At 40.7% G+C, this 24050-nt stretch overlaps 1 protein-coding gene across 1 annotated transcript; it reads right to left on the bottom strand.

Moving 5' to 3' along the window:
* On the bottom strand, positions 1-21998 carry ANXA5 (annexin A5). Its single transcript, XM_021395602.1, has 13 exons — positions 21841-21998; positions 21650-21699; positions 15070-15154; positions 13823-13917; positions 11801-11914; positions 10913-11003; positions 9957-10036; positions 9494-9550; positions 6130-6223; positions 4244-4339; positions 3734-3792; positions 1528-1650; positions 1-568 (listed from the first exon to the last, which is right to left on the bottom strand). Exons 2-13 carry the CDS (start codon positions 21656-21658, stop codon positions 506-508), a joined length of 966 nt encoding a protein of 321 aa, XP_021251277.1. The 5' UTR covers positions 21659-21699; positions 21841-21998; the 3' UTR covers positions 1-505.

Genomic DNA, 24050 nt, shown 5'->3' with positions numbered 1-24050 from the left:
GTAGTGCCAAGAGGGAAAAAATTTATTGGTTCTTTAGATTTCCAATGACTGCTTCTGTTATGTTCTACAAATTCATTCAAATATTACATACAAAGAATATCATCTCTTCATTTGCAATGTTAGAACCAGCTTCAGATTCAGTGGAAATGTAAGGACTAAAAGCAAAAAAAAGTCTTTAAATTATTAGTGGAAATACATGATTTTTTTTTTTTTCCACATTTCAGCAGAACACTTGCAAAGAACTGGGTTCTGTGTTCAGTACTCATCTTCCATGAAGAGGACTTTTGCATACTTTCAGAAGGCACTTGAAATTCCCAGAGGTTGGGATGCTTGAGGAGGAGGGACTGATTATCAGATGGGTAGTAACACGTTCATTTTTAATAAGTGCGATATGAGTATAAATTCAAACAGCCATAAAGCATTAAGATGCAAAAACTTAGCTAGACATGCTAACTAAAGGGCTGCAAAGCTGGAGTACAAGAAATCCTTCATGTCGTTGCCACCATTACTCATCATCTCCACCACAGAGGAGCAGGAGCGCCTTCCTGTAGTCCCCAGATGTATCTTTCTGTTAATACAACAAACCAGTCACCATGACTCACAGCCACAGAGATGCAAGGAAAAGCAGCTGCCAAGGGAAGACTAAACAGATTACACACTTGTCCCATCCACAGGAAATCCAATCAGTGGATGACTCTCCACTCAGGAATGGCAGAAGGAAATTCTCTGCCTCTTCTGTCAGAGTTATATTTACAGAGAAAGAAGTTCAGAAACAATTCCCCTGAAACCCTTAGTAGAACTGAGCTACCTACTGCATGTTAGTAAGCACTCAACTGCAATTGAGGAAGTGCAAATGAAGAAGCTGGAAGCAGCACCAAAAGCAATAGCCTTTATGTTGTAACCCAGCCTAATTGATGGAGCATCACATAAGGAGTGAGGAGAACATTTAAAATATGCCCCAAAACATTACTTGGAAAAAAAGCATTTGGGATCTAACTTCGCAGCAAATACATGACAATCCTCCCACGGCTGGCTCTGGATTTCCTGCTAGCTCTTTCCCTTCCTACTCCTTCCCATCTACTCAATGGAGATTATGACACAGACAACGATTCCACCGTGAAATTTCTTCCTACGTTTGAGTGGTGCTAAAGGTTCCATATCACAATCATAGATTTCCTCTCCAACCCCCATTGCTATTCCTCTGGAGCCAGCACCCTTTCTAAAGCACTAAAAATGAGAAGGAACTCAGAGAAGAAAAAGGAAATGATGTAGTAACTAAAAGTGGAAAAAAAAATGAGTAACTGTAATTTTGGGAAGACCGCATCTGTTCTCCCAGTGAACACTGGGAAAAAAAAAAAAAAAAAAACTTGAGCTTTTCTTAAGAGATGTTTCCCACTTAAACGATGCTGCTTGGTACTTCACAAAACTGCTGTCCTCTGAGTCCCCTGTGCTGTCCAGCATTACTGCTTCCCTCTCATAAAACAGTGGAAACAATTACTTCCCCTGACAACAAAATAATAGTTTTACCTGAATCATCTGATGCAACGATTTTGCAAAATTCTTTCTGAATTCATGTCTAATATCCAGCAGATCAATTTCACTTCTTGAAACCATGACTCTGATCAGGGTATCATCATCAGTGCCAGCCCCCTGAAGAGAAAAGTTTCAATATTACCCTATACGTTTTTCTAGACAAATACTGTAATAAAACAACAGAAAAAAATAAATAAAAATAAGCGGTGTCTCAAAACACTCCTGCATTGCATTTCTATACCAAAACAGAATTTATGGGGCAGTACCACAAGACATCCACACTGCAATGTGTAGAGCAGAGGACCAGCAATGCAAGGTGCTCTAAGCCCCAGAACTCTGAGAAGTACCATACATTCAGCCCTCTTATTTTCTGTTTCATCCTCACAGACTCCAACTGCGTATGCCCAGGTAAATTTAAAACACTCCAGTTCCAAGATTACACAGTAGTACATCTGATCACTACAACCAGAATCATATATAAATCATCTTTTCAGTGAAATCTCAGACAGCAGAACTGCAGTGAGTTCTGCAAGTGGGTACATAAATCTCAACAAGAACTAAATTGAAGCATGTAACATCATACAGCAAGCACAGGCAGACCAGTCCATTCCACAAGTTCTCCAGCTGTGTATTAGAAGGCAAACTTCATATGCCTTTTCCAACTATGCAACTCTTTTACTCATCTTGCTTTAAATATTCCAAGTTTCTGCACTAGCAAGCAGTGCCAGACCAGCATCCTGACCCCTCCTGCTCAGACAAGTCAGACTCCACGCAAGCTGAAGCAATACAGATTGTTACATGCTGACCTGCTAGTGCACCTCAAGGAAGGACTTGGCAGAGTCCCCACGATCATCTTCAGCCTAATGTCCAGGGCCACTCAATCCTTCGACTGGGTGTAACATTCTTGGGTTACATCTAAAAGTGCCCTAAAGCTGCTCAGAAGTTATGCCATGAGTCCAGTTGTTTCTGAGTAGGATTTGATAGTAAAATTTGGTAAAAGCTAGGCTCTGTCCGACCTTATAATGAAAGCACACACATTGTAGAATTTTGTCATATCAAACTGCTAAATTACATGTACTCTTCTGCCAAATTTACTAACGATGAAGTTCTTTCTTATGGAAAGAGGCTAACCCTTTTATTTAAAAAAAAAAAATCTGGGGTCTCATCCTCAGGCTTTAGTAAAGCACCTCATCATAGAAATTGAAAAGATTCTTAAACCCATAGGAACAAAAAAAGTTTTCTACTGCATCCCGTGAAAAAAATTGGAATAAATAGATAAATAAGAAAAAAGGAATCAGCATATTGTTAGCATATTTTGTATTTTCTATCTAATGTTATGCTGATAGTTGTAAAAGCAGTAAAGCAGCTTTTAAAAGTTAAGCTACTATTTCTTCTGTTTTCATTAATTCTCATGTTGACCTCACAGCCACAACCATTTGTTGTTTTCAGCAAGGGGAAGGAAGGAAGGATTTCTTCAGGGAAGCTGATAACATGATTGAAAACAAAAGATTATCAACTTCATCTTACCTAGGGCTTTAATTACTACTATCCAATGTACGTTAATAATACAGATTCCCTTCTTATCTCTTCCTATCTAAGATAAGGTGAGGCCAAGAAAAACACAGCTGTGTGACCGACAGGGTTCCCCTGCAAAAGCTTTTATAGCTGTTGAGCTCTCTTTCATTTTTCTCTTACAAGTTTCTTTTCCTTTTCAAAATAGGATAGTCATTACCTTTGTGTTTCAAAGTTAACTGCACCTTCAGTCTCTAAACACTCACGTCCAAAGCAAAGAGCAATAAATTTGCGCAACAGGCAGTTCAGCTTTGGTCACCTTTACTTCCTAAATATATCCATCACCTAAATAAAGGCACTGAAGCCTTCATTTAGCTGAAGGTGCTCGGTGAATCTAGCCAGATGTTTTCCATTATGGCAAGATCAAGACCAAGAACAGCTGATGAGACTGATGTTCCCTGTAAAATACTTATGTCTGAGAAACTTACAGGGAGCTTGGGGGAAAAAAAAAAAGCAGCATATGAATTGATCTGTCCCAGATCTGCATACCCCAAACCTTTTGTAGATGCTTAGTGATACAATATCCTATTGGCATTTGCAGTGAAAAAAGAAATGAAGAACAAGTGAAAAGGAGAAGAACAATAGCCAGGGGAGATGGAAAGTGACATATGGAAAAATATATACATACTTTCATGGAATAATACAAAGTTTCAGCAAAATAGGCAGGCACGCTTCGGATGCATTTCACTGAAAAAGGGCAAAGGATTAAATTACTGATTGTTATTCAACCACAAGGAAATCTTTCACTGGCAAGACAAGTTGTGCACTTCTGTATCATTCTCTCCCGAGTGGACAATTAAGTATGCAGTTAGCTAGACTGTTCCTTCTGTGGTGTTGTGAGATGCCAAGAACTCAACCAAAGGCAGAGCTCTGTCTCGCTTTCTGGTAGTGGTGCACATTACTGATCAGAATGCAGTTCACAACACCACTGTTCCCACCCTTTCCCACCCCACCCTCCTTGCCTCCATCTTATAAAGAAAGTGTAAAGGCTTTTTCTCTGAATACAAAAATAGACCCCAGGTGAGTAACTTAAGAAAGAACCATGTTTTCATGTCAAATCCTGTGACAACTGCAATTTAAGAAGGCTTGGGAGTAAATGAAAGAAGGCCAGTTCTAGATTTGTTAAGACTGTAATTACCAACTGCCAAAAGCAACTTCTCCAAATCACCAGAGGTTTCACGGTCAATGGTTTCTTCAATTTGAAAGCCAGAAATAGTCATGTATTTGTCAAACACTGGAAAATAGAAAGCATGCTTACAGTCACATGTATTGTCAGCATTTTTGTCAGTATCCTCCTCAGTACAGGTTAATGCCATCTGTTTCTCATTATCCACTGTTCAAACGCTATTATTCACTCATTCTTTGCTCTAAAATATTTTAAATATCTATTTCTTACTGGATTGCTACTATACAGCATATTCCTACACCTTGAGAGGAGTAACCCCATGCACCAGAACGTGCTGGCAGCCACTTAGCAGGAAAGCAGCTTTGTGGAAAAGGATGCAGGTATACCGATAGACCAAGGACCAAGCTGAACATGAACCAGCAGTTTGCCTCGGCTGCAAAGAAAGACAAATGTATCATAGGCTGCATCAGGACAAGTATTGGCAGCAGGTAGAAAAAGGTGATTCTTCCCTTCTCATCAGGCTTGGGAGGCCATACCTGAAGTACTGTGTCCAATTCTGGGCTCTCCAGTAAAAGTCAGACATGGATATACTGGAGAGATTCCAGCAAAGGAATTGCTGGGTGATTAAGGGACTTGGAGCTTCTCTCCTATGAGCCTGAAAGAGATGGTGGCTGTTCAACTTAGGAAAGAGAAGTCTCAAGGGGATCTTATTGATGTGTATGAATATCTGAAGGGGAGATGCACAGAAGATAGAGCCAAGTTCTTCTCAATGGCACCCAGTGATAGGAGAAGAGGCAAGGGGGACAAATTAGAACATACGCAATTCCATCTAAACATTGAGAAATACTTTTTCATTGTGAGGGTGCTGGAGTAGTAGCACAGGCTGCCCAGAGAGGCTGTGGAGTCTCCTTGGAGACCTTCAGAAGCCACCCATACAGGGGCCTTAGAAGCCTGCTCTGGATGGCCCTGCTTGAGCATGGGTTTGGACAAGATGATCTCCAGCAGATCCTTCTAATCTCAGTCATACTGGGATTCTGTGAACATATCCAGTGACAGTACAGAAAGAGGGAAAATGAGAAGCTGAAGGAAGCTCTAAGCATTTTTCCCAGGGAAGTGCTATCATTACCCTGAATCTGAGATCTTTTCTATGCTGGGCTACTACATCCACTTAGCTTCACACAAGCTGTTCTGTTGGCAGTCTATTCTGCATTCAAAGAAAACTGCTGTCTTATCAATAGTTATAAAATATTACCTTTCTATCATGTTAGGTAACGTTGGATGCATCAAAATAAACTTTAGGATTACTTTATTGCCAATAACAGTTAAAAAATAAAATTGCAAATAAAATTAGCTTTGAAAATCCAGTGAATCCACGATAAAGGGAAAACAAAGATTGGAGAACCAAAGAAAAACTTACTGGTTGTTAATTCCAGCGACCTAAGCAGCTTGGTAAAACAGACTTATGAACAGGTGAGGAGCAGGAAAAAAGTTATTGCTTATTTATTAAGAGCTAATAAAACATGCACCTATGAAATGGTTGATCTTTTCAGGGCTTGTTGATTGTTTCAGATGATGGTGACTCATAACAGACTCTTATCGTCACGTTATTACCATGACCTCTTTCAAAAGAGAATGTAAACATGCATCCAGTAAGAAGCACTCCAGCTGCCCCTCAGATCTATTGCACCACTCCCTCAAGCAGCAGATCAGCTCTGCTTCTTGCTATGGGCAAAGGAAATTATAGGAAACAAAATGGAAAGTATTAAAAAGAGAAGTGAATAAAGGTTGCTGGACTTAACAAATGTAGTACCAGAAACAACTACCATTTTTACCATTGTCAAAGTAACACCTGGACTTCAGTCAGAAGTTTTCAGTCATACACGAACCACATCACCTACCCCTCCTTAAATGAGAAACACTTCGAGTTCCCAAAATCGTGATGAATGTTTCTTCATCTGTTCCCCATTTCAGCTCCCCAGCTCTAAACAAGACCTGTTGTAAATTGAAGAGAACAAAACAGCAGTATTTGTTATGTATTCACGCACCCTGTTGAAAAGTTCTGTTTGTCTTACTCTAAGGAGCATTATACTTACCAATCAGCAATAGCTGGAGGGAAAAGATGAGACGAAATACTAAAGTGTCTTTGGAAACAAATAAATGATAAATTCTGAAATCGACTGTGAAAGCATTTACATGAGTAATACTGCTTAAGGCCCTAAAATTGAATGTGTGCATAGTCCCTTTCATAAGCCTCAAGTTTTCTGAAACTGTCATCATCTAAGAGATAAAATCCATTTCTAATGCTTTTTTCTCTCCCCTTTTCAAATCAAACTGGCAAAACTTTATTATAATACGACTCATCGCAATGGGAGAACTACGTTTACTTCACTCAGGAGTTTTCCAAAATAGAGGGGCCAAAATGGATTCAAAAGCTCTCAGAGACAATATTTGTGAGATGCTAAATTCTTAACCAGTATAAAATTACATTGGTAACAGATTTTAATCGTGTTAGAGCACAGTGATTACTCTTCAGCTAAATCTGAAGGCTATTAGCAGCCTATAGTAAAGTAGAATGTTTGCAGAAATTCAAATAAGCAACAAAAGAAGAAAAAAGAAAAATAATCAAAAAAATCAGGAGAAGAAATTACTTCCTTTGTCTAAAACTCAGAAGCCTTTCTTCGAATTGTGTGCTGAACTGGATGTAAGGAAAAGGGTTTTGCATATCAGAGTATATAGCTTTTTTCCTCCCTCCTCAGAGGGGCAAACAGTTAGCACCTGTACTAAGGCCATCAAATATCTCCTAGAAAAACCCACAACATCTGCCCACAGTAAAATCTGAATGTGACATTATGAATTTCCTATTTCTGTTTGTCCCACGATTCTATTAAAAGTGCATTTGTGACTGCTGAACGCTCTTTTTAAACATTGATACAGAGTGCAAAAGGGTGGGATAAAACGGGGCTATTCAAGTATTGCAAGGATATCCAGTTCAAAATAACACATATTAAGCTCTTCATCCAGTAGCAAATGTTAAGTCTCACTACAGTATTTTGGAATTCCAAAAACACATTTGCTTGGAGGTACTAGAAGTTGTGAATGGCATTCTATGTTAGCTCTAATGGTTGCTAACAACTAGGCTGCGTTTCCCTCCTTACATTCCCATGGAGTAAAGACACCATTACAAATGTTGAGTTCTAGAAGTAATGTCTTATACGGAAGCATGCTCATCAAGCCTGATTTCACAGGCTCCTCTAAATGTTTTCTTAATTACAAGTAATAGATCTCAATATGTTGTCCCATCACAACATACAAATAAAAAAAGTCCTTCCCCTTAGCTGAGTCACCAATGGGTTTAATAGCTATCCCAAGAAGCACTCTGAATAATGGTTCAAATACCTGTTAAATCAGAGCAAAGTCTTACAACCAGGGGTATGCCCACTCATTTACAAAGAAACTGAAAACAGGCGATAAGCCAGATGCTACTCATTTTGATCTTATCATTGCCAGAAACAACAGTTCATAAATAATAAAAAAGTCTTAGCTGTTTTTACAACTGCACTACGAAGTTTTCATGTGCTTTGCTACTATGCAATACTCAAAATGTGCCTCATCTGCATAGTTTAAAAGAGCAATACCAAATGTCTTCCAAAAAGTTAAACTTTCTCCTCTAAGGATTCTCAGAAAAAAAATTACAAGTTCCCTACATATTCATACCATCTCAAATGCCCTTTCCTCAACCACTTCTAATTAATTAGTTTCTTTGCTCTTAAGTTTGTCTGAGATCACTGAAAATTACCACTGAATAAAAAAGCTGCACTCTAATATTTCAGATCGTTCTAATATTTCAGATCCTTCCCAGAATGTCATAGTAATGGAAACATCTGGAAGCCAGAAACAGTCTTGCATTTGTACAGTGACATACTTCAGTTCTGACCATCTGTACCTGACAATAATCATTAGAAAATGCTCCGAATCTATTCCAGCTACATTAGCTGTTGAATACAAAGATATCATTAGGAGAAACATGACAGAACACTGCCCTGTATGGGTCCCAGCTCAAGCCAAATGTACATAACAAACCACAAAGAACATTTTTAAAAAGCAGGAATTTTTCTATATTTAGATATGGTGCCTCATGAATTTAGATGGTCAAAGAGGCATCTAGCTCACTAGGCCTGTGGTTCACGACTTTCTTCAGCTACATAAACCCAGCTAAAGATAAAACTGACACAGTTTCATGAAACAGACTATTTAGTGATTTAAATATTCACTTCACTATTTACCAGGCTCCAGTTGGCCCCATATGAATTTTAATAGGAGAAATATGCTTTCTGAATTTACATAACAAAGAGTAGGCCTGTGCCAAAAAGATATTTTGCCAATGTCTCTGTCCATCTTGCTCTATTATCAAACAAATGTTTAGTTGATCAGGTATTCCGCTTTTCCTCCTTGTCATCTTGAGCAATCCATTTATTTTCTTCCATTTTAGCTACCAATTTATGAAAGAAAATGTGTAACCTGGAGCTATTTGAAACAGTTAGGAAGAAATATGCATTACATTCATTCTGTACTCTATTTGCTGACCATACCTACAACAAAGCCAACAGAATCTACCAAAAGACTTCTTCAAGGATATTGATTACTGCCAGCATTCCTCTTCCTGTCTACAACACAATTTAATGATCAGCAACAAAGTCAAGGAAAATAGTCGCAAATGGCAACAAGTGTGTCCCTAGAAGCGCTATAGAGGAAAAATATTGGACTGACATTTTGTTACAGTAGCATAGGGTACTAGGAATATTTTCTCTTTTTATTGTTCTACCCTCACTGATTAGCATTAACATTTCTCTGTAACAAGGACATAACACTTGATATATAAGGACTGAATTTAGGGAAGCCCAAATTGAACATTAAAGAATAAATTGTTAACACATCTGAGTTCTCCAGCAGTAGGGTCTCAGTATCACAAAGCCTCAGCAATCGTAACTCTCTTTTAGCGAATTAATCGCTGTTCTGTTCAGGTACCTCAAGAATAACCAAAACAAGACATACTTTACACTGAAACACAAAAGTCTTGCTCCCAACAGTTTTTTCACTTCTTTTCTCTAGAACATATAAAATCACAGCAAAATGTATTTAAAAAAAAACACCACACATCTAATCCTAAGAAAACCTCTGACATTTCAACTATATTTGTGTATGGTCTTTGCAAGAGAACTGGTAGAAATGCTCCCTCCTCCCCCAGAAGAGTCCTTCACCCACCTGAGCATCCTTCTCAACAAGTGCTTCATCAACTCTGCCATCAGGATCTCTATTTGCCTAAAGAAAAATTTTACAAGCTGTTAAACTGATAGTTGAATCAAAAACCAAACTGTTACATTGAGTCTGTAGAAGTTATTGTGAGAAGTCAATCTCTAATGCACCTTGTCCAAAATCAACTTCACTTTTCCTTTCTGCTTGCCTTATTACCTTCAAAAACCTATGCAGCAGACATGTAACCATACCGTAAAAACCACAAAAGCTTTTCAAGTCAGAGTTGTAGAAATAGCCTATAACAGAGCTCAAGACTGTAGGTTTAGAGGAACTAACTCAGTTTCAGTACCTATCCTGCCTATCACTAGGTCTACAAACCCCTAGTCAATAAGGAGAAAATAACTAGCATACATCAGACATCAAAACAGAATGAAAATCATACACTCATGCATGCATACAAAGAGATACACACCTGCAGCAGGACCACCAGCAGTCTCTGAAAATGGCCTGATGTTTCTCCTGTGATCTTATCCTCCAAGTTGGCTTCATACTCTGCAAAAGAGCAGTACTCATTCACCACCTTACATATTTCCTCACTATTTTGATGAGAAAACAAGGAAAAGTAGAAAGAGAATTTGACTCGCAGCTCGTGGAATCATGCATCAGAAAAAGCTTTAACAACTGGGTATCTTCTGCCTTATAACCTAACATTATTGTAAAAAGATAGCATTGCACACCTAGTATCAGCAGATTGCTAAAAAATATTTTGAAATACAGGGTGACACACACAGGTTCAGCTCTCCAAGGACCGTACAGATCTGGAGTTACACTGAAGTATGGCAGTCTATTCAACAAGTGTAAAAAATCCTGTTTCTACAAATTTTGTCCTTAAGAACTCTAAGTTTTGCCTTACACTTTGTTAAGACATGAGAATTTCTTGTGTGGTAGGAACCAGGAGATATAACGTGCTGAATTAAACACTGCCTTAGAAAGATAAACCCCCACAATCATTGGGTGAATGCACATACTCTTGTGGACAACCAAAAAGCCGGACCTGCTTTAACATAAATGCATTTAAACAAAATGATAAGTAAAAAAAGAAAAACAAAACAAAACCTGATACAAGGTTTCTAATTTCCAAACAGAAATCTCTGGGTAGAACAAAGAAATACATCTGAATGAATTCTAAGTACAAGGCACAAAAGACCTTGCATATCCTAGCCACAGGCCCAAAATAAAAAGGATTTTTTGTTTACAATCCAAACACTAGTTTCTAGCAATATGAAGTTTCCCAGCTCAGCAGAACAAAATTCCACTTGTTGAATGCACACCTCCGTTCACATACAGGTCTTGTTTGAAATATGTGTTAAAATCATATTGAAAGAACTGGTAGGAGAAACCAGAACTTTATCTTATACTGAATTTTACCTTGCATATAAACCTGTTTAATATTCCGCACTTCAGCAGGTGTTCTAGAGGCAAGAATTTCAGTCAACACTTTCTCATTGGTTCCTGCTCCCTAGGGTGCAAGCAGAAACAGCTGATTACTGATAACAGGAAAACAAGTATTCCCTTTGACAATCAAAAGGCAAGTAATACTTTATACACTTAGACAAAACAGAGAAAATTTTTCTTATTGTTACCTCATATATTGGGAGTAGAGAGGTGGGAACTTTTTATTTCAATTCTGGCACGATTATTTGCAAAACCAACCCAATACTTACAAAAACCTCACTGCTGCAGGATTCATATGAGCCCCTCCATGTTCAAATATACCCAGACATCTCAGTTCTTCACTATCACAGTCAATGACATGAAGGTAACTGAATCATTTCCATCTTAGCTCTAGTTCGTATGCTGTCCTTTGTTGACCTTTACTGTCATATCAGTTGCGCTGTGTTTAAACCCTGTCTCTTTTCCACCACAAATAAACATATTTTACAACAGAATTGTAAACTGAGACCCTCAAATAGTTGCTGCCCTCTCATTACACGTAGCCACAACAGGCACTCCTCACTTTCACAAGGATAAAATTTACAGAAGCCAAAGTAATATCTTGTTACCACATGTCTGAGTCTGCTTTGCCTATAAGAAAAGTCATTGCTGTTTACATTTTGAAAGGAGTGACTTCAGAAAAGCAACACTTAATTACAATAGTGTGCATTTTTTTTTTACTGCAGCATATTATTTACAATTCTTCCTAGAATTTAAAAAGAACTTTATCAGCATTTCCTTTACCAACTGAATGTTCATTCCAATACACAACAAAATACCAACAAAAATTTTATAAAACATATTCAGTCCTTTCTCTCTTACCTTGATTGCATGCTTCAGTGCATGAGCATCAAAAATAGATGCTGGTCTCATCAAAGATACCATTAATGTCTCAAACTTGCCAGTAAGTTCTGATTTCAGGTCATCCACAAGATCCTAATGCAGAACATAAGTACTGTAATGAATAATGACTAAACACTTCAAATGGACACCACATGCGCCTGCAAGTTAGAAGACTTCAAAGATGCATCAGAAAGGACATGGGATAGGGTTCTTTTTGTTTTAACATGACCTGAAACAAATGTAACCAGATGAGGAAAAAAATGATGCTTGTGCACTTGCAAACCTGAATCACAGAATCATAGAATCCCTAAAGTTGGAACGGACCTTTAAAGGTCATCTAATCCAGCTCCCCTGCAATGAACAGTGACATCCACAGCTCAGTCAGGGTGCCCAGAGCCCTGTCCAGCCTGACCTTGAAAGTCTCCAGGGATGAGGCATGCACCACCTCTCTGGGCAACCTGTTCCAGTGCCTCATCACCCTCACTGTAAAAGACTTTTTCCTTATGTCCAACATAAGTCTACCCTATCTAAGTCTGAAACCATTTTGCCTTGTTCTCTCACCACAGACCCTGCTAAAGAGTCTGTCCCTTCTTTCTTACAGAACCCTTTAGATACTGAAAAGCCTCTCTTGGGTCACCTCAGAGCCTTCTCTTCTCCAGGCTGCACAGCCCCAGCTCTCTCAGTCCTCACAGGAGAGGTGTTCTATTCCTCAGATTTTCATGGCCCTCTGGACATGCTCCAACAGGTCCACTATCTCTCCTGTACTGAGGACTACACATCTGGATGCAGTACTCCAGGTGAGGCCTCACACTAGCACAAATCAGGGTCACCTCCCTCACCCTGCTGGCCACACTTCTTTTGATACAGCCCAAGATCTATCTGGCTTTCAGGGCTACGAGGGCACATCGCTGGCTCATGTCCAGCTTGCCATCCACCAGAACCCCCAGGTTCTTTTCGGCAGGGCTGTGCTCCATCCTTACATCCCCCAGTTTGTATTGGTAATGGAAGTTGCCTCAACCCAGGTGCAAGAACTTGCACTTGGATTTCTTGAAGTTCATGAGGTTCACCTGGGCCTGGCCTGGGCTCAGCCTGACCAGGTCTCTCTGGATGGCATCCCATCTCTCAGGTGTATCAACGGCACCCACAGCTTGGTGTCATCCATAAACTTGCTGAGGGTGCACTTGACCCCACTGTCAATGTCACTGATGAAGATATTAAAGAGTATCGGTCCCAGCACTGACCCCTGGGGGACACCACTTGTCACCAATCTCCATCCAGACATTGAGCCATTGACCATCACTCTCTGGACTCAATCCTGCAGCCAGTTCTTTGTCCACTGAACAGTCCACCCTTCAAATCCATATCTTTCCAATTTGGTGAGAAGGACATTGTGGAGTATCATGTTTGTTTTTTTTTTTTATTTAACTTCGAAATTTTTTAAAACACTACTGACTAACTGCACTTATTATTTTAAGTAATGATTAACCAGACAGAATATTAAAGAAACATTGGAGGAAAGCTGTCTTTCCTTTAAACTACTTTATGGCTTTCTCTAGCACTATATTTGGTGTCATCCTCTCATAAGATATTAGACTGCTTTGTTTCTATAACATTTTCTAGCTCTAAAAAATTATCTTCCTGCTATCACTTTACGTGGCAGATATTAAGTCAAAATATTTGATAATTCCTTCCACACTGAGGATGAGGTCAGTACTAGAAGCATACTAACAGGAACCTATGCAAGCTTTTGCACTAAAACCTAAGATGTATTGTAACAGTGTACATGAAAAAAACCAACACTGTTTTCTTTTGATAATCTAAATTGAGTATTCTAACCTAGCCAGCCATTAAGGATATGAAGGAGAAGGGAAAACAGGAGCTGAACTAGATTTTCTTCAAAGGAATCTTTTACAGAAACCATGATGAATGTGCTTCACCATTGCAACTAATCAAAGGACACATACAGCTAATTTCTAGAGTTCTTTTTTCTTTTTCTCTCACCCTGCCAAATAGTGTTTTAAAAGCAGATGCAATTTCTTGACGCTGAGCATTATTTCTGCTGGTAAGGATCTTCAGAATAGTCTCTTCATCAGTCCCTGAAGTTAGAACAAGAAACAGTTATAAACAAACTCCAAAGAGAGCAAACAGAAAAAAACTAAAACCACAGAAGTAGCACAAACTCAAACAGGAATAAAAGATGCTTTCAAAATAAAAATCTACTGACCAACAGCAGAACTGTATAAATAACAAGTGTCACCAGACCTCTAGCTGAGCCACCATGTTTGGTGCTTTCCTACAGCAAAAATACGGCTAGAGACCACGTATTGCCATTTACTGTTCTCCATCAGAGCCCGGTTCCAAACAGTGCTCCCAGCACCCCAGCTATCAGGTACAAAACATTTAGTCACAGACTGTAGTCTATAAAAGAGCCTTGCTTTCAGTCTTTCCAAGAGACTTAAGAGTGTATTAAGACATTGTACACTATACATTGTATACATAATGTATACTTCAGACTGTATGCTCAGTCAACTCCCAGAAAAACTCAGTCCAGTACCCCTAAAAATCCCAGGGTAAGGAAGTACAGAGCTATTATCCATTTTACCTACAATAGGTTACAAAGTGATCCTCACAGCACAGCATCTTGCTAGCTGTACTGAATTTGTCAACAGACCTGAGGTTTACTGCATTCCATTCTCCCCTTCCCTGCTTATTCCCACAGGCAGCTTCACAAGTATCGATTAGGATTTGTTACCATGGCAAAGATTTGGGGCAGAATGCTACAGTCTGAGTTAACAGACCACTCCTTAGTCTACCTCCATTCTGTGTGCTTTGTATTTGATCACAGTTGTAATGTGCTTACCCACTTCCAAACCAAGGGAGCTGTCACACGTTTTCCAAGCACAGAGCCTCTAATATACTGTGATAATTTTCCACAGTCATACCCTTTCAATTCAAGTCTAACTTACTGTGCAATAAAACCCCACGTGTAGAAAAGCCTGCAGAATATTAATTTTTAAATAAGGTCTATCCAAGCCATCTTTTTTCCTTGTGTTAATCTAAAAATAAACATTCTTGAGAGCAGCACAGTCAGAACTAGGGCATGTCCAGACTTCCGCAGTCCTAAGGCTGTCATTCGTAGCATGCGGACACATACCCTATTATTTTCTGCTAATATAAAAAATGAGTTCAGAAAGGATGTTTTCAAAGCAGGAGAGCCCTTTCCTTTTCCTAAAGTAAATTCTTCTTACCCATTCCCTTCATGGCCTTGCGAAGGGCTTCCGCATCAGCTCTGGCATCAAAAGGAGAGAATGCTGTCACAGTGCCTCTTGTATACTAGAGAAAAAAGGAGAGTGGGAAAAAGGAAAAAAGCCATGAAACAGAAGATAGTCTTTCAATTCTCCATATGTCAGCTCAGATTAAATTTGATTCCAAGACTCAAAAGCAAATAGTATTCTTCATGCACTTGTCTAAGTAACGATTTGTGGGCATTTAAACACAGCTCTCGCTATAGGTTCTGCCATATTTTCATTCAGAAGTCAACCAGCTAAATTCAGGTTTATCTGCATAAAGGTAGTTTGCAGGATTTGTTCTGACAACACTGGAGCCTGAATGCAGGAAAATGACTGAAATTGTCATATCTTAGAATAATTTGAGAAATTAATTTCACAGACTATGCAGGCCAGAAAAGCTGCCCAAAGATCCACAACATGTTTGGAAATAAGAACTTATTTCCCTCAAGAAAAGCCTACTGGAGCTTTCAGTCAGTATCACACTGATTCTTCTATCCAACTCCAAATGAGACCCAGCAAACTGTGCAACATCTTTCAATTTTTCCATCACGTTTCATTTGGCATAAGCACCTTTTTACTCAAGTGATTCAGTTACAGTTATTTAAATGTGACAGTTCAAAAATCTACTGTGCTCTATGTATATAAGCATCTTAAAAAAAAAAAAAAACTGCAGAGGTTAATAAACAGCCACAAGGGGAAACAGCTGGCTTTTGGGAACAGGGAGGCTTTCTAACAGCGGAAGGAGAAAACTTTCATGGAGGTATTGTCATATTGAAGTAGCAATCAGCATAGGAAGGGCATTTTTCCACTCTCACAAAAGAGTACAAAAGGAAACACTAAGAAACCCACTAAGATTGAGGCTAGATTATTTCATGGGCAGAACAGCCATCTGGTCCCTGTGACGCAGTCAGCAAGTTCAGCCTCACAGTGCTTTGGTTTCAAGTCAATGTACTCATCTAGGGTAGGTCAGCCAGAAAAGCATGGAGAAAAAACAACTGGAGAGCACTAACCAGAAACTGCTCTGAAGCACTACTGTCTCTCAGGCCACCTGTGTGTTTTTAATCAGAGAATCCTTAGCACTCCCACTGCAGAAATACTAATAGGTTGGGATTACCCCACTGTGTATCAGAAACTCAGAGTATTACCGTATTTAGGAGCAACAACAAACTTCTTTCCGGTAAATGCTTTTGAACAGCCAGCCTACATCAAAGAAATGTCAATTCTCCTGAATTGTTCTGTTTTTCTGCATTACAACAACAAAACATTACAACATAAATATTATAAGCATGTTTTTAGGCAGTATTTCAAATTTAGGTGCATCATCTGTACTTACTGTTTTTTTCCTAGATAATTCCAAAAACCTTCATGAAGAAATCCCAAGGATTTCGGTATCAATTGTATAAAATTGAATTTAATCTGCTAAAACAAAGATTGAAAAGTGTATATTTTCCTCCTTCTCCATTATTGCAATATCAGCCAACATTGGGTTATTTGAAAGGGTATTTCCTACTGCTTTGCTTCATATCATCTTATATAGCCAACATTATACAACTACCAGGATCCTCCTTTGGAAATCCCTGTCAGGACAATCTATCTCAGATAAAACAACTACTGGTTTTTAAGTAAAAGTTTTCCTTGGCTTATCTTGTTATAAGCAAGTGGCCTTTCCCTAAGTGATTCCTAAGTCTTGTGACAATGGCCCAGCATTTCTCTTTGGCTGTTCTAGAGAAGGTATGTGCAAATACTAAACACTAGATTACAAGTCACTCTAGGTTATCCTTCTTATTTTTATTAACTAAGAAATCTTCCATAACTCTCTTTCAAAGCACACTGGGGAAAATCTCACCATACATAAAATCTGATGAACAATTCTTGGTGCAGCTGTAAAATAAAAGTTTTCTTGATGTCTAGATGCCATTTACATTCCACATACTTTCTTCAAGGACACATTATTTACTGAATTTTGGCTACACTATCACCCTTAAGCAATACTTGAGTGGCACTTAACTTGCCAATCAGAAATACTGCTGCAACTCTGCCATTCAGGATAACAGAAATGCTCATCAGTTGTGTACCGCAGACACAGTGCCAGAACCTCCAGCTGACCTTAATACTATAGGACGGTGCACATCCAGCACAACCTCCAGCAGGGACTGTTCATATAAGACAGCCTTGGACACAGTTTTATGGGCCCTAGTCAGATCTCTGGTCTCAAACCACCTTTAGAATCTACCTATGGGCAGACTTGATGCTAACAATACACGCCCCAGCACCAAGACAGTGTTGAGCCAACCTGCCTGTCAAGAAACTACCCACCCAGCTTTTGAGAGCAGTGCAGAGTGACTCAGCAGTCAAGGTATGGCAGCATAACTCATGTTATGAGTAACAATCACAAATTCATCCAAAACACCCCACTGCCCAAGGAGCGCCCTTATCAGACATCCTAGTCTCAGCTTCTTACTTGCAAAGATCAATGGGCAGTGGCAGAAAGCTCAGCAGTGGCAACAAACTGAGCCCAGGGAAGGAAAAGCTGTATCTTCTTTCCCAAATGCAGCACTTTTTGGCCAGAGAAAGAGAGACTAAGCACCAGTTCAAAACCATCATCACTGTCTGAACCACTGAAGTCAACTTGCAGTCATGGAGAATTTGCAGAAGGAGCTATGAACCAGATGTTTCCAACAAGATAACAGATTGATACGAGAGAGTTTCTGACAGAGACCAGACACATTTGTCAGACAACTAAGCTAGTGTTAACACTAAGTAGTTCCATCTTTATCAAAAACAGACTAGTTTTTGCACATGGATCACAGCTTCACAACTGCTATGCCATCTTTACCTAGCATGAAAAAGTGAACTGAAATAAAAAACGGAACGACAACAATTTAGTATTTGTTTACAAACTTCATAACTTTTTACAGAGGTAAATAAATTATCATACTTTTAGTATCTCTAAGAAAGCAGCTTGCCATTTGTGCAAATTTGATACACTATAACACTACGGTCTCATAGGACACTATTGTTGTGGTTAGTAATTTCCTCCTTCAGAGCAGTTCCTCTCTCCACCCAAAGAACAACGGAAAGGAAAACACAAATCAAGGTTTATATAAATCTATTTGTAATCCAGATCACTTAGTAAAAATCAGCATTCTACACAGAGGGCAGTAAAACAAAAAGGAAGACAATAGGCAAGACCTCAATAGAAAGAGTACTGAAGGATTATAACACCCAAAGCCTAACCACCCTCTTCTCTTTCTACACGCCCCACTATGCTGACTGTTAAGCAATTGCGGGTAGTACCAAGACCGTTTGAGAGGGTACACTGGAAATAAAGAGCAGTTTCCATTTGCTCAAGACATCTGCCAATAGGACCAGTGAAGCTTCTATACACACAAAGTTGGTGTGAAAAGGCAGAGGTGGAAAGAAAACATAAGACTTTGAAGCAAGAGAAGATCTAGCTCACGCCCCTCCAATGAGGAAATTCATGTTCCTTCCTATCTTTGCTTATTCTGCTCTAACAGAAGTTTGCAGAAGGACAAGAAGATACAACATCATCAGGCAAATTGCTCCCAAGCAGCACCTCAGAGCTATTTTTATTTCTCCCAACAGACAACTTTGCTTCAAAATTTGGTACCTTGTGGCCACATATCCTGGTAACAGCATTATCTGTAAAATCAACAACAGCCACTTAATGAAGTTCCTTTTATTTTTTCCTACTAAGCACACAATTTCCCATTCACAATGCTTACCCACTATTCAATAAAAAGTATTCATTATCAGCAAACAAAAGACCGTACTTGACCTGATTCAGATTTATTTCCAGCTACTCTTGCCCCACACCCACTCATTCCCACACATGAAGATCTAACCACCTTTCACAATGTTACACAGCAGCTACAGAAGTAGCCACTCATCAGTTTCCTACTGGAAATCCCAGTGTGCAGTGCAGAGGAGATGGTATGCAGCAGCATTTTTATTTAAATCCACCACCTGTTTACAAGGTGGCACAGGAGAACTGTGGAGTGGTGAGAATGGAAATGGAGAATGTCCTCCAGACAAACAAAAAAGGCATGCTATTTTCAGGACATTCTAGGCTCTTTTTGGTGTCATGTGCTTGAATAAATGAAAGACTAACTTGAGATTTTTTATTTTTTTTCCACATAAGCATACCTGTCTTGCAGACAAAGCACAACACAATGCCCAGCAGTAAACTGAAAACCTTTGGCGTTACGGAAGACCAGACATAGATCCCTGTTCAAACCACACCTGAAAGCCAACATCACATAAGAAAGAGATTACACATGCCTACCAAAATTTCAACATCAGTAAGGACAGAAACGATGCCATGAGTGGATGCATACAGGCATACACCTAGTATCAATACACAACTAAGTCACTTCTACAAAACCCCTCTCTAAGTTTAGTAATGCTTCAGATCATCCACTTGAATGGAAGGAATAAGCTCTGGGCAGCAGACTATATTCACGCCCTGCCTGCTATATTTAAACTTCAGACGACAAAAGAGAATTACTAAATATCTGTGTTGAACTCTGAGTCAGCATACCATGGAGGTATCCAAGACAGGGAAGACAAAAAGAAAGGGGGGAGTGGGCATGGGGAGAGAGGGTAGAGACAGCAGAAAAGAGAGGAGGAGAAGATAAGATCAAGCAACAGCAACTTGGGAACCAGCACAGGGATGTGCAAAAACAGTCAGAGAACCTGTCCTCACAAATAACCCTAGCAAAGACAACGAGCTGCTCGAGACCCAGCCTTGAAAAAGGGTTTGCACTTTGGAATGTGAGAAATAATCCTCTAAAGCAAAGTTGAAGTTGTGATACTACTCCTGTGCTCCAAGTCACACACAGGTTGGCAGAACAGGAACCACAGAACAGCACACAGCAGCTACACCTGCACCAGCTGCAAGCAGTCCTTACAAGGTTTCTGATTAAGAAAGCACAAAGTAGCACTTCCAAGGTGGGTAGTTTATCTAGTGGGAAGGGACTGCCTCATACACGTCCATGCATTAAACAGAGACCACTACGTGTACAGATGCGTAAGAAAATAACTGTGTCCTAGGACTGCAGCATTTCTACGGAGAAAGGAAAAAATACAGGCATGGAGAGACCAGTCTGCACAGCACACTATGGCATGCTGCAGTTTTTCCACAAAGTGAATGAACCTTTTTCTCCTGGACATGGAAAATTCCTCCACAACCCAGAAAAAACAAGCAAACAAACAAATCGTTGCCATTCCTGAGCAAGCACAAGTACTTCAGTGACAGTAACTCCAAAGAACTCACCTTCTTCAGAGGTTTTACTCTTCACTGATATATCCAGACTACACTGGCCTTCAGTGCACTGCGCTGTGCAGCCTTTTTGAATGCTGAACCTTTGATTTCACATGTGAATAACTACTGATAACTGAGCCTCTACATTTTGTGATTAATCGATGCCTATTTTCATTTCTTAACCATTACTCCATGGTACAACAAATTTAAAAACAGATATATGCCGTGAGGAGCGGAGCATATTTCTCAAACGCCAGCAATTTCCATCGTCATATACTCAGTTCATGCACTAGCCACAAAGTAGCAAATAACAAATTATTAAGTTCTCTAAGTGCAACATCCTTTCAAAAGGTGAGACAAATCAGAGCACAAATAGGCATTCCATTGCCTGTGCACAAGCCTTCCTATCTACTTAGCTCGACACTCATCTGAGAGCACTTAATCCCAAACACAAGGCAAATCATTTTATGAATAATAAATAACTGACTCAGTTCAATTTCATTTAATGATACTCCTATGAGCTGTTATTATTCACGTAATTCAAAACTTTGTCCTAAACTAATCCTAACTTTGTCCTAGCTAAAACGCTTGCTACTTCGGAATAGAATAGAATAGCTCTGTTGGAAGGGACCTTGCAGAGCACCTAGTCCAACTGCCACGGAACTACGGTACAGCACCGCAGTCACCGCGACCTTTGGGAAGTGCCTTGCACTTTTTACAGCTATGCAAAGCCCACAGATAAGCAACTAAGCTCCCATTTTGCTGCTCAGAGCATGAGGGGTCTATACAAGCGATGAGCCTGACTCGTATTCTTAGCCCTGATCCAGGCTCAAGCGCAGGGACAGCGGCAGGACGAAGGAAGGCAGAGCTGAGGCAGCGCCGTACTTGCGGCTGCAAAGCTTGCAGAAGAACCGAGCGAATAAGGGACGCCCAAGCCCCGGGATTTTTCTCTTCCCTCCTCCAGCGGAAAGCGCCTCCGCCCAGCCACTACATAAACCCACGGTCCCGAAAAGTTGGCCAAAGTAGTGGAAACTGACGGAAAAAAAGAGTGAGCTGTGCATGACGTGTTCCTCACATGATCGGCCACTTTCCCCGTCCTCCTCCTCCTCTCCACATCCCCCGCCAGGCTCGGGGATGGGCTGGTTTAAGGAAGACCAGAAAGAAAAAAAACTAGAAACTGCGGGAGAGCCGGGCCTGCAGCCAGGCAGGGCAGCCCGCTGATGGGCGGCTGTTCCGCGATGCCTCCCGCCTCACCTTCGCCATCTCCGCAGTTCGCCGGGTCGGGGCTGGAGCTGAGTCCGAGTCTGCAAAGAGAGAAGTGACAGTGAGAGCCCGGCCGCGGCCGCCGCGGCCGCCGCCGCGGCGGCCGCCGCCGCCACCCCCGCCCCCGCCCGGCCCGGCCCCCAGGGCGGCTGCGAGCCCCTCGCCGCGGGCAGCTCCCTCACCGCGAGCGTCCTCCACACAACCGCACAGAGCCGCAGGGAGCGCCGAGTGACACGCAGAAAAAGAACCCAGCTCCGGCCCCGCCGCTGCCTGCTCCACCCGGGGGCCGGGCCAGGGACCGCCCCGGGCGGGCGGAGTGCCATGGCCGCCTCCAGCGGGCGGTGGCTGCGGTGTGCCCGGCCCGGGGCCCTGCGAGCTGCGGCTGCAAGGCAGGAGTGGCCCTGCGGGGTAACGACGTGAGCTCGGGCTTGGAACTCCCCGTGGGGGTTCTCACTTTTGCAGCGTCTTACAGAGGGAGCATTTCAGGGGCCCAGGTGCGGAGGGGACGGCCAGGAGGAGGTGGGCTGCGCGGCTGTTCCATAGGCTGCTTCCCGCACCCGTACCAACGCGATCCAGCTGGGCGTTAGATGCGAGGGAAAAAGAATACAACACACGTGGAATCTAGCGCCTCTAATGTGCCGTGGTCATGTTTGTCTTAAAGCGAGTTATGTTTTTCTTCAGAAAACACGGACAGACTTTACAGATCATGGTGTAAATTTAAATCTTTTGTCTGTCATTTCTTGTTCCAGAGCACATAAAGTTCAGGAAAAACACGAAACCCACTCAGATGGCTTTATTTGCAGGATCAGGGGCCAAATGGCTGCATAAAATGCCCTGATTTCCTGACTAGAGCCTAATTTTCTTCTAATCCATTGAAGCAGCACTCTACGCATGCTGAAAGATGCATGAAGCGAAGAGTGAGTTGCTCATAATACACATCTAAAAATGTACACATGGATTAGATGTAGGATCAGGGTTTTCAAGGAAACATTGAGTTATGAACTGGTTTCAAAAATCATAGTTAAAGTTCAGACTTGTTGCTTTCAGTTCAAGCACAACTGAGCTTGCACACACCCATCCCTTTCTGGGAAAGTGAAAGTCCTTTTCTCCCTCCTCATCATATCCAGAGCAGATACAGGTCACACTGGGATTGCATTTCAAGCTTTACTATCTAGAAAGTGTCCGTGTGAAACGTGCAGGCACAAAAAGGTGTAAATGTGCCCTCTTTAATGCACTCCATGATCCCTGCTGATTAGAGGGAAGCATGTGAACAGAGGTAATTGCACTCTGATTGCCAAAAGCTACAGATGTGAGCACAGCCAAACGGAATTCAAACTTCGTTGGTGACTCAGACATGTGATAAGGAGCAGCTATTGGGTAATGAGAAATTTTTAAAAGGTTCTATCGGTATTATTTGAAAGATTAGTAAGGTATCTAGAAACTAGTAAAGCTCTAGCGCTCTTCACTTTGAAATAAGTTAGTAATATCTCTGTTACAGCAAATACACAGATGCATTATCTTTAATGACATAAATGTATCTATTAAGCTTTACAAGTAATAAAACAAGCCTTTAAGTAATTTAGAAAAAATTGCATGTTGGTCTAGCACGTTATTTAGCAATAGCATCTGACCACCTAGAACGTTACCGCACCACCTCGGAAAGGCAGCAGTCCCAGCTCTCCTTCTCACCCCTGTGCTACAGCGAGCCCCTCCTGGCTCCCACAGAGCTGCAATGCACGCTTTGCATTCTTGGCTTTCCATAACACCAAGCATGGCTTAGACTAGGGAATATGACACCAGATTTCTGCTGGACTAATGAAAGAGTTCCCAAATTGTTATGTATGTAATAATACATTAAAAAAAAAAAGCGCTTGTACCCCCCTCCCCCCCCACAGTTTTTCTCATATATTCTGAGCTAGGAAGATGGATTTTTTTTTTTAATTATATGGTTTTGGTTTCCTATACCTTATTTAATATCTTTACTAATTTATGCTCCCAAATGTAAGGAAAGTATCAAATAGCATGAGATGCCTTTAATTCCACTTCCTCCATAAACATCATGTTGGAGGTGGTTGATCTGGGAGCAAATTAACATGTTATTTGTTCTGCAGTGTCCCTGTGTACACTTTGCTTCTCACATATCATGGAGCAAGTTCCCCATCCTTCTTTTCAAGGTATTTGAAATACTTTTCATCTCTTCTACCTCTGAGCATCTTACACAAAGTAGCTTGTTGTTCCATCCTGTGTGAAGTCTTACCCGCAGCCAAAGATGAGGTATTGTTCAACCAGACAAAGATAACCTCTGGTTTTCAAATTCATGAAGAACAGGAAAAAGAATCTTGGATGCGAGAACAGAGTACTTTCCCTCTCTGGAGGGGTCTGAAATACATGC

Source organism: Numida meleagris, chromosome 4 (assembly GCF_002078875.1).
Source record: "Numida meleagris isolate 19003 breed g44 Domestic line chromosome 4, NumMel1.0, whole genome shotgun sequence".
Classification (NCBI taxonomy): Eukaryota; Metazoa; Chordata; class Aves; order Galliformes; family Numididae; genus Numida; species Numida meleagris.
The sequence above is the reverse complement of the archived record's forward strand: the minus strand, read 5'-3'. Positions and strand labels throughout refer to the sequence as shown.